This window comes from Schistocerca piceifrons, chromosome 6 (assembly GCF_021461385.2).
Source record: "Schistocerca piceifrons isolate TAMUIC-IGC-003096 chromosome 6, iqSchPice1.1, whole genome shotgun sequence".
Lineage (NCBI taxonomy): Eukaryota > Metazoa > Arthropoda > Insecta > Orthoptera > Acrididae > Schistocerca > Schistocerca piceifrons.
The window spans coordinates 274838855-274852219 of NC_060143.1; the positions used below are offsets into that span (position 1 = coordinate 274838855).

The 13365-nt window shown below is 38.8% G+C and overlaps 1 protein-coding gene across 1 annotated transcript in view; it reads left to right on the forward strand.

Annotated features, from left to right (window-relative positions):
• The window catches only part of LOC124803271 (odorant receptor Or1-like), a 122724-nt gene that overhangs the window by 50619 nt on the left and 58740 nt on the right, over positions 1-13365 (forward strand). Inside the window, exon 2 of the mRNA XM_047264455.1 lies at positions 2011-2110. Coding sequence (XP_047120411.1) covers positions 2011-2110 — 100 coding nt within the window. The remainder of the gene's footprint in view (positions 1-2010; positions 2111-13365) is intronic.

Genomic DNA, 13365 nt, shown 5'->3' on the forward strand with positions numbered 1-13365 from the left:
CACACATAATGAGGTATCTTGAACAGAATGACTTCCTCCATGACAAACACCATGGATTCTGAAAACATCCATCATGTGAAACCCAACTTGGATCAAGGCAGTCACATAGATGCAGTATTTCTTGATTTCCAAAAGGCAGTACCAACCTATGTCTATTGTCAAAAGTACAATCACGAGGCATATCAAGTGAAATTTGTGACTGGATTAAAGAGTTTTTGGTAGGGAGAATGCATCACATTATCTTGGATGGAGAGTCATCATCAGATGCAGAAGTAACTTTAGTTGTGCCCCATGGAAGTGTGTTGGGACCCTTGCTGTTCATTTTGTAATTAATGACCTTGTGGACAATTTTAACAGTGACCTCAGACTTTTTGCAGATGATGCAGTTATCTATAAGGAAGTACTGCTTGGAAGAAGTTGTGTAAATATTTAGTCAGATCTTGGTAAGATTTCAGAGTGGTGCAAAGATTGGAAACTTACTATAAATGTTCAAAAATGTAAAATTGTGCTCTTCACAAAACGAAAAAATGTAATATCCTATGATTATAATGTCAGTGAGTCTCTGTTGGAATTGGCCAACTCATACAAATACCTGGGTGTAACACTTTGTGGGATATGAAATGGAATGGTCACATAAGCTCAGTCTTGGGTTAAGATGGTGGTAGACTACAGTTTATTGGTAGAATACTGGGGAAGTGCAATCAGTCTGCAAAGGAGATTGCTAAGAGATTCCTTACAAATCACTTGTCCTTCTGGTTCAAGAAGATTGCTCATGTGTGTGTGACACATACCAATAGGATTAACATGGGATATTGAACGTATACACAGAAGGGCAGCCTGAATGGTCATAGATTCATTTGATCCATGGGAGAGAATCAGAGAGATACTGAAGGAATTGAACTGGCAGACCCTTGAAGACAGATGTTTTCAAGCAATCGTTCTTCCCGCACTCCATGTGTGAATGGGTTGGGAGAAATTTTAATAACTGGTACAATGGGACATACCCTCTGCCCTGCACTTCATGGTGGTTTGCATAATACAGATGTAGATGTAACATTATGAAAAGGCAATAATTTAGGCACATACTCCAATTCAGCATAAAATTCCTCCTTACCCTCACAGGATATGTGCAAGGATATGTCACTGTTCCGGAAAGCAACTGTAATGTAGGAGATTTTGTTGTTCATGGATTTTAACTTTTTCACTTCTGTTATTACTATGTCATGTACATAAAACCCAGTACCCATTTCATGGCACCTGCTACAGTCTCCATAGAGGATGATCCCAGTGCTTATCTTGATTAACCTTGTACCCTACAATCAAATCTCCTGGTGGCTATGACTTTCAGCTTTTATTTTTCTAACTTGTTGGTAATATTCTGTCCACTTTTTGGCCTGTGTAGGCTCCTTACATTCCAGGTTACAAAGGAGAAGTCCACTGTATGTTGCCACATCCAATTACAGTTGAGACAGACCAGATTCCAAGGTTTCTGTACAGAGTCCTGACCAATGTATTTGTGTGTGTGTGTGTGTGTGTGTGTGTGTGTGTAGAGGTAACCTTCTGCACAACACTCAACCAGGAGCCACAGTGGCACAGTGCTGGGATGCCCATCCTAAATGTATTGCCTTTTCCACAGCTTTTCACTCACCCATGGCCATGCTAGTTTTGGTACACCTTGAGTATCCAGCCACTACACATAGTGAATGTTCATTGAGTCACTATCTGTGGAGGCATCAGGGTGGGGGGGGGGGGGGAGAGGGATTAGCAACACCACATGGGATTTATGGGTATTAGTACTGGCAAATAAGTTAAGAGACAAAAAGTTAGTGGGAAAGTATGTTCACTTCATGTTTATGATCAAGTTATTAATGTCTCACTGATTATGAATGTCCTGGTGAAGGTAAGTGTCTATTATTTATATGAAGTGAGTTAACTGGGTTTCATTTATTGTGTGAAGAAAGCATTGTGCTTACTGTTTTTCACTGCTTCTCTTTCCATTTCTTTTTTCAGGAGTGTCAAAGAACTGGAGACTGCAATGAGCTATTCTATTTTTGTTCTGCTGTTCTTAAACATGGTGACCATTTGCACACTCATCATAAGCACTACAGTGGTGAGTGTGGTACCTTTTCTTTTATTGTCTGCAGTATTGCAGACTATTTGCATAGATAACTTATCTTCAAGAACATTCGATGTTGTTTCCACTGGCAATGATAGAGCTGTTTTTGTAGAAGCCTCATTCCTGATAATATTGGGTGATCCACTTACACTGCCTTATAGTCTGGGACTAGGAAGTGGCCACAAGTTGGTCTGCTTGCAACAAGTATTATGTAGATGACAGTTGTCAACTACTAGGAAATGACTGAAATTCCGATAACTTTGTCATTGTGGGTAATGTGAGATGTAAGGTGTGACCTGTGTAAAGTGCTGAGCTTGAGGGGCAAGACATTGTGTGTTCAGTTGGTTGAAAGCGTTGCATTTTGCACAAGTATGTACAGTTCTGTACGGCCATTGATGCTGGCATAAGATGGTGTATGTCTTTTCAAGTATGTGCATAAAATATGAAGCCATCACTGATATTGAAATTAATATTTACCTGCCACTTTTTCTGAGTTAATTGAACTACCAAAACAAAGGGAGACAGAGCTTATTGTAATATGACACTGAATGTCTTGAATTGCATATGATTGGGTCACATTGTGCACAAATCTCTTCAGGCATGTTAGACCTAAATTTTGTAGGTGTGGCATAATCAGCAAAACTGCTTCGTGTACTGCTAGCCATTCCAATCTGAGGACAGTGCTGGCCATATGGAAAGCCTAACTGATGACTCCATAGTGTCTGAGTAAACAGTACTCACAATTTGGAACATAGCTGCTGCTGGCTATATGGCTTGGGAAACACTGACTGAATCATCATTCTATCTGACTGTGCCTCCAGGCCTGACACAGACTTTTATTGCCACTAATATTTACATCTAAGATTTTCAAGCACTATGCCCAGAGGTTCTATCGGCGTTATGTGATATTTACAACCAGTTCTCACTCATATATGTAAGACTCTGTCATTGTATCTCAACAGATTTCACACCAACTTAATTTCATTTCTGGGTGTCTAATTCAATTCCTACATACCTACTGTGGCAGGATAAGTCACAGTTCCCCACCAACACTTACAATGACAGTTTGAGACGTAATGTAAATTTCATTAACTGAAAACAAAATATGGGTAAAGAAATTGAAGTATGGAAGCTGCACTTACCGGTATACCAAAAGTCTGTACAGTTCAGAGGTAACAAAATATAGGCCTAAACGTCTCATGTACTGTAGTGTAAAACTGATGGCATGAAAGCATATGTGAAAATTAAGATATGAATAGTAATAGCTAAATCAAAATTCAGCAAAATTAAAACTTTATTGTGTATTGTGCCTCAAATTCAAATCATTTTGAGTGCATGAGGAAACGCTCTGCTCTGTGAAATTAAAAGAGGGCACTGTAAATTACTGGAGGTCTTGGATTAATGGTTTCACAAGAATATGCTGAGGATTTACGGAAAAGCACAACAAAAATGAAAAAGTACTGCAAAGTGCAAGTTGTAGACTAGAGCTATGAACCACTATCAAATGGAACAAAAAATTGCATATGAGGTGTGATTGGAAAGTTTTAAGAATGGAGCCGCTACTGCTTACTGGTTTGGCAGGCAGTTACACAGAAGGTGGGGAGTGAGTCATTGCCTTTTCCTTGAAAGCCCTCTGACAGGAAACTGCTTTTCCTTTATTCAGTTCATTGTGGCAGCTAGTTGAGTGTGGGTCTGTTAGGGCTTGTTGCTGGATTCTGTCTGGGTGAAAATGGACATAAAAACGAAGCAACGAGTTTGTGTGAAATTTTGTTTTAAAACCGAGAAATCGGCTTCTGAGACTTACAAACTATGAAAAACAGCTTTTGGAGATAATTGTATGAGCCAGTCAAATGTTTTTGTCTAGTTCAACAGATTTAAAAAGACTGCAAATCATTTGTAGATGAACCACCGTCCAGCCATCCTTCCATCTCAAAAACTAATGAAAATGTGAAAGTTCACGACTTAGCATGCTCTGATCGTAGACTTACAATTAGGGAGATGGATGATGAACTTAATTTAAGTTTCTATGGAGTTCAGGCAATTTTAACTGTAGATCTTAACATGCGTCGGGTGTCCACAAAATTCATTCCAAAAGTGTTGTCAAGCGACCAGAGACAATACAGACTTGAAGCATGCCAAGAACTGATTATCAGACTAAAAATGACCCATATTTGTTAAATAGGGCAATTACAGCTGAAGAATAGTGGGTATATGGATAGGGCAATTACAGCTGAAGAATAGTGGGTATATGGATATGATACTGAAACCAAAGTGCAGTCTTCACAGTGGAAGACTCCAAGTTCACAACGACCAAAAAAAGCACGGCAAACTCGGTCGAAGGTGAAAACAATGTTGGTGATTTTTTTCGGTTCTACCAGTATTGTGCATCATGAATTTACCCCTGGAGGACAGACAATTAACCCGCAATACTATGAATGTGTCCTTGTGCATTTGCACAAAAAGGTGCGGAAGAAAAGACCTGCATTGTCGAAAGGCAGGAGTTCGGTGCTACACCATGACAATGCTCTGGCTCATCGTGCCTTCTCCATTGTTGAATTTTGGACCAAATTCAAAATTCCTGTGCTTCCACAACCAGCGTATTCCCCTGATTTGGCCCCTGCGGACTTCTGCCTGTTTTCTAAAATGAAATTTTCACTGAAAGGGGAGCGAATTGACTCGACTGAAGACATCCAGGCAAATATGGAGTGTGTCCTTAACACACTTCAGGAAAAAAAATTATAGGAATGTTTCCAAAAGTGGAAACACCATCAGAGTCAGAATTTTCAGTCAGAAGGGGACTTTTTTGAAGGAGATTCATTACTGTAACATGTAAGTACCACCACTGTACAATTACAAGCCCATTCTTAAAACTTTCCAATCACACCTCGTATGTGCAGCATTTGTTGTATAACAACAGCCTTACACTAGTACATTTACTTTTGAAAGGTCAATTCATAACTAGGTGCATAGCTTACTTCTTTGGAATATTACAAAGATGTCACTGAGCTTAACGTCTCAGGACAACGGATTTGTGGTGACCTAGTAGAGATCGATTCTTCCAATGTGGAAATTATTTGGACAACAATGCAGCTCTGGTGTATGAACAGTCTCTGATTCAGTCATTTCTAGATTTATGTTGTGTATGCAAGTGTCTTACATATACATCCATCAACTAACAAAGTGTAGATATTTGGTATTTATGATCTCCTTCATTCCATTTGGAGTATCTTTACCTATGTCTACACTGCATTCATGACCCCACAATGTCCTATGTCTTGTGACTCATCTTGCTGGCAACACAATGGAGCCATCATGCAACTTTACTGCAGAAGACCAGGAATTAGAAGACAGTGACTTATCTGGTGTTGAGTTCAGTGCTTTACAGTAGCAACAACTCTTGCCTTGGGTATGTGAAAGCGATGTTTTACATGCAGTATCAGTGGTAACAATAATGACATTATTGTACCCAAACAATGTGTACCAGTTATTGACCTTCTGTGTAACTTCATATAAAAATGTCACCCTTCCGCAACCAAACAAGATGCTTCAAAACAAACTACCATGGACAGGCATGGACTGGTGTTGTTTGATCATGTCAGTCCTCTTGCATCACATATGCTGTTGTTGAACACTCTCACATTGCAATATGCAGCCCATGTGGTTGGGCCATGTATGGACACTGTTCTGGACCCTACTTCCACACAGTGGCCTCCAAACAAGAGCTCATCCCTCATCACTCTCCATTCAAATGCAGTACTACAAGGACTTCGGAATTTTCAAGGCAGCCCTGTGCAGTTTAAGTTATTTCCCAAGCTGCCAATCTTCCGCCGCGAACAGCAAGATACATAGTTCACTGTCACAGTGTGCATTTTACTCAATCATAATATTTCTGATGACATTCAAAGTTAAACACCTCACTGTCCCATCTCAGTGAGCATGCAGACCTCACCAGTGATGTTATATTGTCAACCCCAGCTATCACCAAATATGATTTGGAGAAAACTGCACTCATTCAATGTCTCACCCAAACACCATAGCAGCAACTCCCTCAAGTTATCTACAACCAACATTTAGGCACAAAAACAACTTATCAGCTTTGGAGACATCTCTGACATGTAACTGACATAGCACTAACGCCAGAACAGAACTACCTCAAGTTATCTATGACGAACATTTAGATGCAAAAATGTCTTCTCTGACATTTAATTCACTATTAAAAAATATCTTGTTTTAGCATAAACTATTGGAGAAGATTAATTTTAGCAGACAGACTTCTTGCAGAACTGCATCATCGACAATGCATTTCTTCATCATGCAATGATGACCAGCTGTACCTTAGCCAGGGTACAGGTTGTGAATTGTGGCATCAAGCAGCCGAATGGTACTTAGCAGTCCCAGACAACTCTGAAGGTGATGTTACTCCCACCTGCTTGGCCAGGTCAAAACAAATTGAGGGCTAGCTGGCGACACAAACCTAACTGCAGAAAAAAATGATGCTACCACACCTCTGCTGCTATTTCAAATGTTTTGGCAATAAAGCTTGAAACTGTAAGGCATCCTGTTATTATTCAAATAAGAAGAACAGTGGTCCCACAAATTCAAGTCACCTACTGTCTGAACATGAAAGGAAGTCAATATTTTCTCATTGACATGGGACCTGAGGTGAGCATTATTCCAAGTGATCTACCACCAACATCAAAAAACCTTTATTTCCTTTTAACTTTGTGTGGTGAACAGTTCACACATCACAGTGTATGGGGCCACACATTTAACCTTGGATTTTGGTTTAGAAGAAAAAGTCTCTTAGGAATTTTTCATCAGTAATGTCAACAACTAGTATTGGTGGTTTACTTTCTAAGGCATTTTCACTCCCCACCCCCTTACCAAAGTTGTCTTGTGGAACTCCTTTGCATCACAACAGTGGACGTTCTGTGATTGGATTTATCCTTAGTCCACTGTCTGCCATGCAGCCAATGACTACAGATCCCAGCCCACAAACTGTCAATTCGGTTGACACATACAAACACTATTAACAGATGGTTCAAGACTGTCTGTCATTGGTGCCAGAATTACAACATACTACCCATCAGTACTATGACATACAAAAGGAAACATTGAGCCTACATGAAGGAATCCTCACTATACGTGATAAAATTCACACATCAGCAGAGAAGCTTGCCATCATGCATACATATCTGGAACAGCTCACTCACGAGGAGCTTCATCATCCTGCTTCTCTTACTGCAAAAGAGTCAGTGGACCTAGAACAGACTGCAGCAGGCATTTACATACCATTGGAGCAGCCCGCAACAGTGTCATCAGCACCTGTAAAGGTCAGTCAAGTGCACTGGTCTTCTGGTGCCCATGCATCTATTGTACTTGCCTTCCGTGCCCCACCTAATCCATGTGTGCAGTTCAAATAGTGTACTATCAGTAACAGCGCTGTCCATAAAATAAGCACCATGCTGGGTGTGCCAGTTGACACAAAGCATGTAGACTGGCTCCTGAGAGACTCCGTGTGACTAAGTTGGTTATAGAGGAGTTATTGCAAGCTGGGATTGTTAGATAGTCTGCTCGTCCTTGGGTGTCACTCATTTGGCTTGTACCCAAGAAGGATGGCATATTTAAATTATGTGGCAATTATCAGGTGCTCAATTTCCACACAATGCCAGACAGTTAATTTGTCCCAAATATTCAGGAATTTGTTCATTATTTGGCATGTGCCTCAGTTTTCACTGTGTTGGACTGTAAGGAGGCATATTTACAGATGAACCCTGAAGATGTGAAAATCAGCTATCATATCCTTTTTGGACTGTATGAATTTCTTTATAGGTCATATAGACTTAAAAATGCAGCACGAACTTGACAAAAATCAAACAATGGAAAACCCAGGATGGAATGTACCAATATTATGAAACTATGTTTATTGGATAGATAAAAAATCTAATCACCAAGCAGCAGCAGAACCCACACATAAAAGACTTGTGATTGGCTAGCTTTTGGAGCCAGTGGCTCTTCTTGAGGCAGAAGGGTTGAAGGAGAAGGAAGAAGGGTGAGGGAAAAGGACTGGAGAGGTCTAGGAAAAGGGGTAGATTTTGGTAAAGGCACACAGAACCATGGGTCAAGGGAGACTTACAGTATAGTAAGTTTCCCCTGACCCACGGTTCTGGGTGGAGGAAAAGGACTGGAGGGGTCTAGGATCCTAGACCTCTACAGTCCTTTTGCTTCACCCTTCTTCCTTTTCCTTCAACCCTTCTGCCTGAAGAAGGAACCACTGGCTCTGAAAGCTTGCCAATCACAACAGTCTTTTATGTGTGTGTTCTGGCACCACTTGGTGAGTAGATTTTTTATCTATCCAATTAAATTATATAGACACACACACCGTATGATAAGTCTCCCCAGGCCCCCAGTTCTGGGTGCCTTTCCCAAAATCTACCCCTTTTCCTAGACCTCTCCAGTACTTTTCTATCACCCTTCTTCCTTCCCCTTCAACCCTTCTGCCTGAAGAAGGAGCCACTGGCTCCAAAAGCTTGCCAATCACAACAGTCTTTTATGTGTGTGTTCTGATGCCGCTTGGTGAGTAGATTTTTTATCTATCCAATTAAATAATTTTATCAATAATTGATTATTTTCATTGAGATATATATATATATATATATATATATATATATATATATATATATATATATATATATATATATATATATATAATATTGTTCGAAGAGATTACGGGATTGCAGTCGGTCATCGTAAACTACATTCTATGATGTTTCAACTGGACACCGGCAGTCATCTTCAGGTGGATCATTGAAGACTGTCTTTGATGGCTTGCCTTAAGATGACTGGCTGGTGTCTAGTTGAAATGTCATGGAATGAAGTTCTGATGACTGGCTGCAATCCTGAAATCATTTTGAACATTTAATTCGTCAAGAAAATATGTAATGTAATGTTGTAACAAACCTGGCAAAGACTTATAGACAGTGATTTTCTTAATTTCCCCTTCTGCTATGCTTACTTGTATGACATTTTAGTTTTCTCTACTTCCTTAATGGACCATGAAGAGCATCTCAATCTAGTTTTCAATGTTTTGCACAAACTTGACATGATTATAAATGATGATAAATGTTAGTTGAGACCATCTCAAGTTACCTTCCTGAGTCATTTGGTTTCCTACTATGGTACTCAGCCTATACTTCATTGCATTGAATTCATTTGTCATCTGCCGTGGTCACAGACCTCTTATGTCTTACGCTGAATTTTTGTAGCAGAAACCTGCCTGATGCAGCTGCCACACAGGCACCTCTTAGACACATTAAAATGTAAGCACTCTTCAGGCAAAAAGACTATTCACTGGACTCTGCAGATGCAACAAACATTTGACAAAATCAAAGACTGCCTTCCCAATGCTATAATCCTGGCTCACACACTATCCACTGCCTGACTCACCATGACCTTGCATGCTAATGATTGTGCAGTTGGTGCTGTTCTTCAACAGTCCACAGCATGCACACAAAAGCACTCCATTTCTTTTCTAGAAAGCTGACACGATATAAGTAGTCAGTCTACGATAGAGAACTGTTGACAGTATTACAAAAAGGGTAAATTGCTACTCACCATATAGTGGAGCTCAGTCACAGACAGACAAAACAAAAAGAGTGCTGAACAAGTAAGCTTTCAGCAAAAGCCTTCTTCTGAAGTAGACAACACATACATATATTCATGCAAGCACAACTCATACTCACGGACAATTGTCTCTAGTTGAGTGGCCAGAGACAGTGGTTATGTGTGTATGAGATGTGTTTGTGTAAATGTATTTGCATTTGTGTGTGTGTTTTGTCTATTTCAGAAGAAGGTCTTTGGCTGAAAGCTCATTTGTTTAGCAGTCTTTTAGTTGTGCCTGTCAGTGACTCCACATCTCCACTGTATGGTGAGTAGCAATCCATCCTCTTCATAATATTGTCAGAGAGTACTGTTGGTGGTGTACAAAGCAATGTGGTACTTTAAAGACGACACTGAGAGCAGGCCTTTAACATTTTATCTGGATCATTGCCCTCTAATGTATTATATTTGAAATCCTGCAAAAGATTGTTGTCCTTGGCACTTTCCCCATTTGGACTTCATTGCACAATTCACAACAGCTGTCTGACATCTGCATGGTACAGATAAATTTGTAGCTGGTTTCCTTTCACAGATAAACACTCTTCCAGTAGATACTGATTTTGATAAACTTGCAACAGTGCAACTAGAGGATCCACAGGCACGGGATCTTCTGCACAACATAATGGGCTTGCACATCAAAATCCATGACATTCCTGATTCTTCAAAGCAAGAACTATGTGATATCTCCCAAAGCAGCCTTCATCCAGTGGTAGCACATACTATTAGATGAGCCATTTTCAATAAACTGTGTGGACTTTCACAACCCAGGATTAATCCAACAATGAAGCTTGTCATTAACTGCTTCATCTCACCAAATGTCAAGGAAGACCATAAACCTTGGACACAAACACACACTGCCCACCAGCATTCCAAAATAGGATGGGATGCACAACCACAACTTGGCCATTACTCCATTCCTAAGTGCCTTTTCAGCACATCTGTTTCGATCTCATTGAGTTCAAGTTGGTATCTATATATACTTTAAGTGACTGGGTTGAGGCTACACCATTTTTAGACATCACTGCTGAAACAACTAAAAAAGCATTTATCAGCTAATGGATTTTTCGTTTCAGTTACCCAGTCACAATAATGATGAACTAAGGCGGGCAATTGGAGTCAGCACTTTTTACTGAGTATGCAGCATCCACTGCTTTCAGACAACTTGCCATCCACAAAGTAATAGTCTCATAGAACATGTGTCATGGAAGGAAATGGACAAACACCCTCCCATGTGATCTCCAGTGGATTTCACAGAGCCATTGCAATTGCCTACAGACAAAGAACTGCACAGCTAGTCTGCAAAATCAAGCAGTATACTGCACACTGAAAGGGAAACATTCCATGTGGGAAAAACATATATAAAAAACAAAGATTCTGTGACTTACCAAATGGGAAAGTGCTGGTAGATAGAGACAATAAAAAACACACAAACACACACACAAATTGGTGTTTGTGTGTTTTTTATTGTGTCTATCTACCAGTGCTTTCCCGTTTGGTAAGTCACAGCATCTTTGTTTTTGTATATTGGTATCTGTTCAGTAGTAGATAATGATACAACTGTGTTATAGGAACCCTCAGCACCATTCTTATTGTAAAATTTCTTGGCATTTGAATAATTTCTTTTTTCTGTGTGAGTCTGCAGATCCTTTTTGATGTTTGATGATGTGGCCGCTTTTTTGAAATTTCATTTATTTTATTATATTTTTCCATTATGTTTTGACAATCGATTTCTTCATATTTTTGCCCTTTTTCTGAAAACATTAATTATCCTACGTGATCAGTTTTGATTTCTATACAGTTATTAGCAGGTGAACTTATTCTCGGCAAACACAAATTATTAAAATACATTACAAAAGCTATGTTTAAATTTATATTTTACAATTTATATTTTACAAAATGTGCTTGTCATCACAGATGGATTGAATCAAATCAATGAAAATCTGTTAACTGTTGAAATGTAATACTTTTGTTTTAGTTTGTGTTTTTGTGAAGTTAGTAGGTCGAAAGAAAGCCTGTATGAAGCGTTGATGGTGGAAAAATGTGGGGAGGCAATCTGGGATATGTCTAAATTGCAACCTGTAATCTTACCCTCCCACACATACCATTATTAAAATTCTCTGTCTATAAAAGTTTAAAAAGCATCTAATGGGTTCCTGATAACTGAATAACTGATGAAGATTTGCCTGTTGGTATGACTATCTTTTTATTTTGTCCCATTCTTCCAAATATCATTGACTTTACAATTCCACTTCAGAACATAAATTTACATTGTTGTTGACAAGATTAGAAATTTGTCTACTTCCATCAGAGGCATTCAGCGGTACGCACAATATTCCTCAGAGTTTGCAAAGCAAAAGAGTTTACAAACTTCCTAGACAAAAAAGAATTCTTGCTAATTTATATCATTATTTTGTAAATGAGTCTAGAAATAAATTTAATAACTCGTGTTAGATTGTGCAACTAATAATATGAATTTTAAGTATGCCAGAAATTTCGTAATTTTAAATATTTTTAAAAGAAGAGTAATTTTAACTGTACATACAGAATGCTAATAAACTAATTTCTTTTTATATATTTTAGTCCAAAACATAACATATTGTGTACAAAATCATATGAAGTTGATTCAGTTTGACAGCTGATATAATGTTCACCTATACAAGAATCGATAGGATACATGGTATCGGTTATTTCTGTAACAAAAAAGGTAATGTTAGAGGAGGGTGACCCATTACAATATCTTTCCTGTCTTTCCACATCTGTAAATACTCTTGTCATTGTGTGTCATTTGCCTGCTTTTGGTTTAAATCTTATTTTCTTGTCTTTCAGTTTCTTGAGATTTTCTGTCTTGTTTTGTAGATCATCCAGAGTTATATCTTGTTCTCCCATACCCTCTTTAATTTCCTTGATCCATCCTACTTGTTGATTCAGATTCCACAGTCTCTGCATAATTTTTCTTGCTAATCTGGTTTCTGGTGTCCTTGTGTGGCTAAAGAAAGAAATCCTCTTTTTACATATGTAAAGAGATGCTGAAGAAACTGGAGTTGTGGGCTCTTGAATAGATGTAAACTATTCCAAGAAAGACTACTTACAAAGTTTCAAGAACTGGCTTTAAATGATGACTCTAAAAATATACTACAACGCCCTACATATTGCTTCTGTATGGATTGTGAGGACAAGATTACATTAATTGCAGCATGCATGGAGACATTTAAACAATTGTTCTTCACACATTCCATCTGTGAGTGGAATGAGAAAAAATCCTAATGACTGGTGCAATGGGTCATACCTTCTTCCATGCACTACGCGGTGGTTTGCAGAGTACAGATATAGATATATGAGACAATATATGTTGGGTATTCTACACACCAGACAGTATGCTTTTGCTGTGACAAAACTAAAATACAGTGACCAAGAAAGAATGATATATGGTGCACTGAAAATTATATCCATATTTACTGGAGAACAGGGATGTTGTGCATTCTTTTTCATGAGAAGAGGACAGCTATCATTAATGAAACAAGTTGTGAAGTATTTGTGAAAAGACAGAGAATGATTAAATATATTTGTGAAACATTTTCAGAAACTGACAG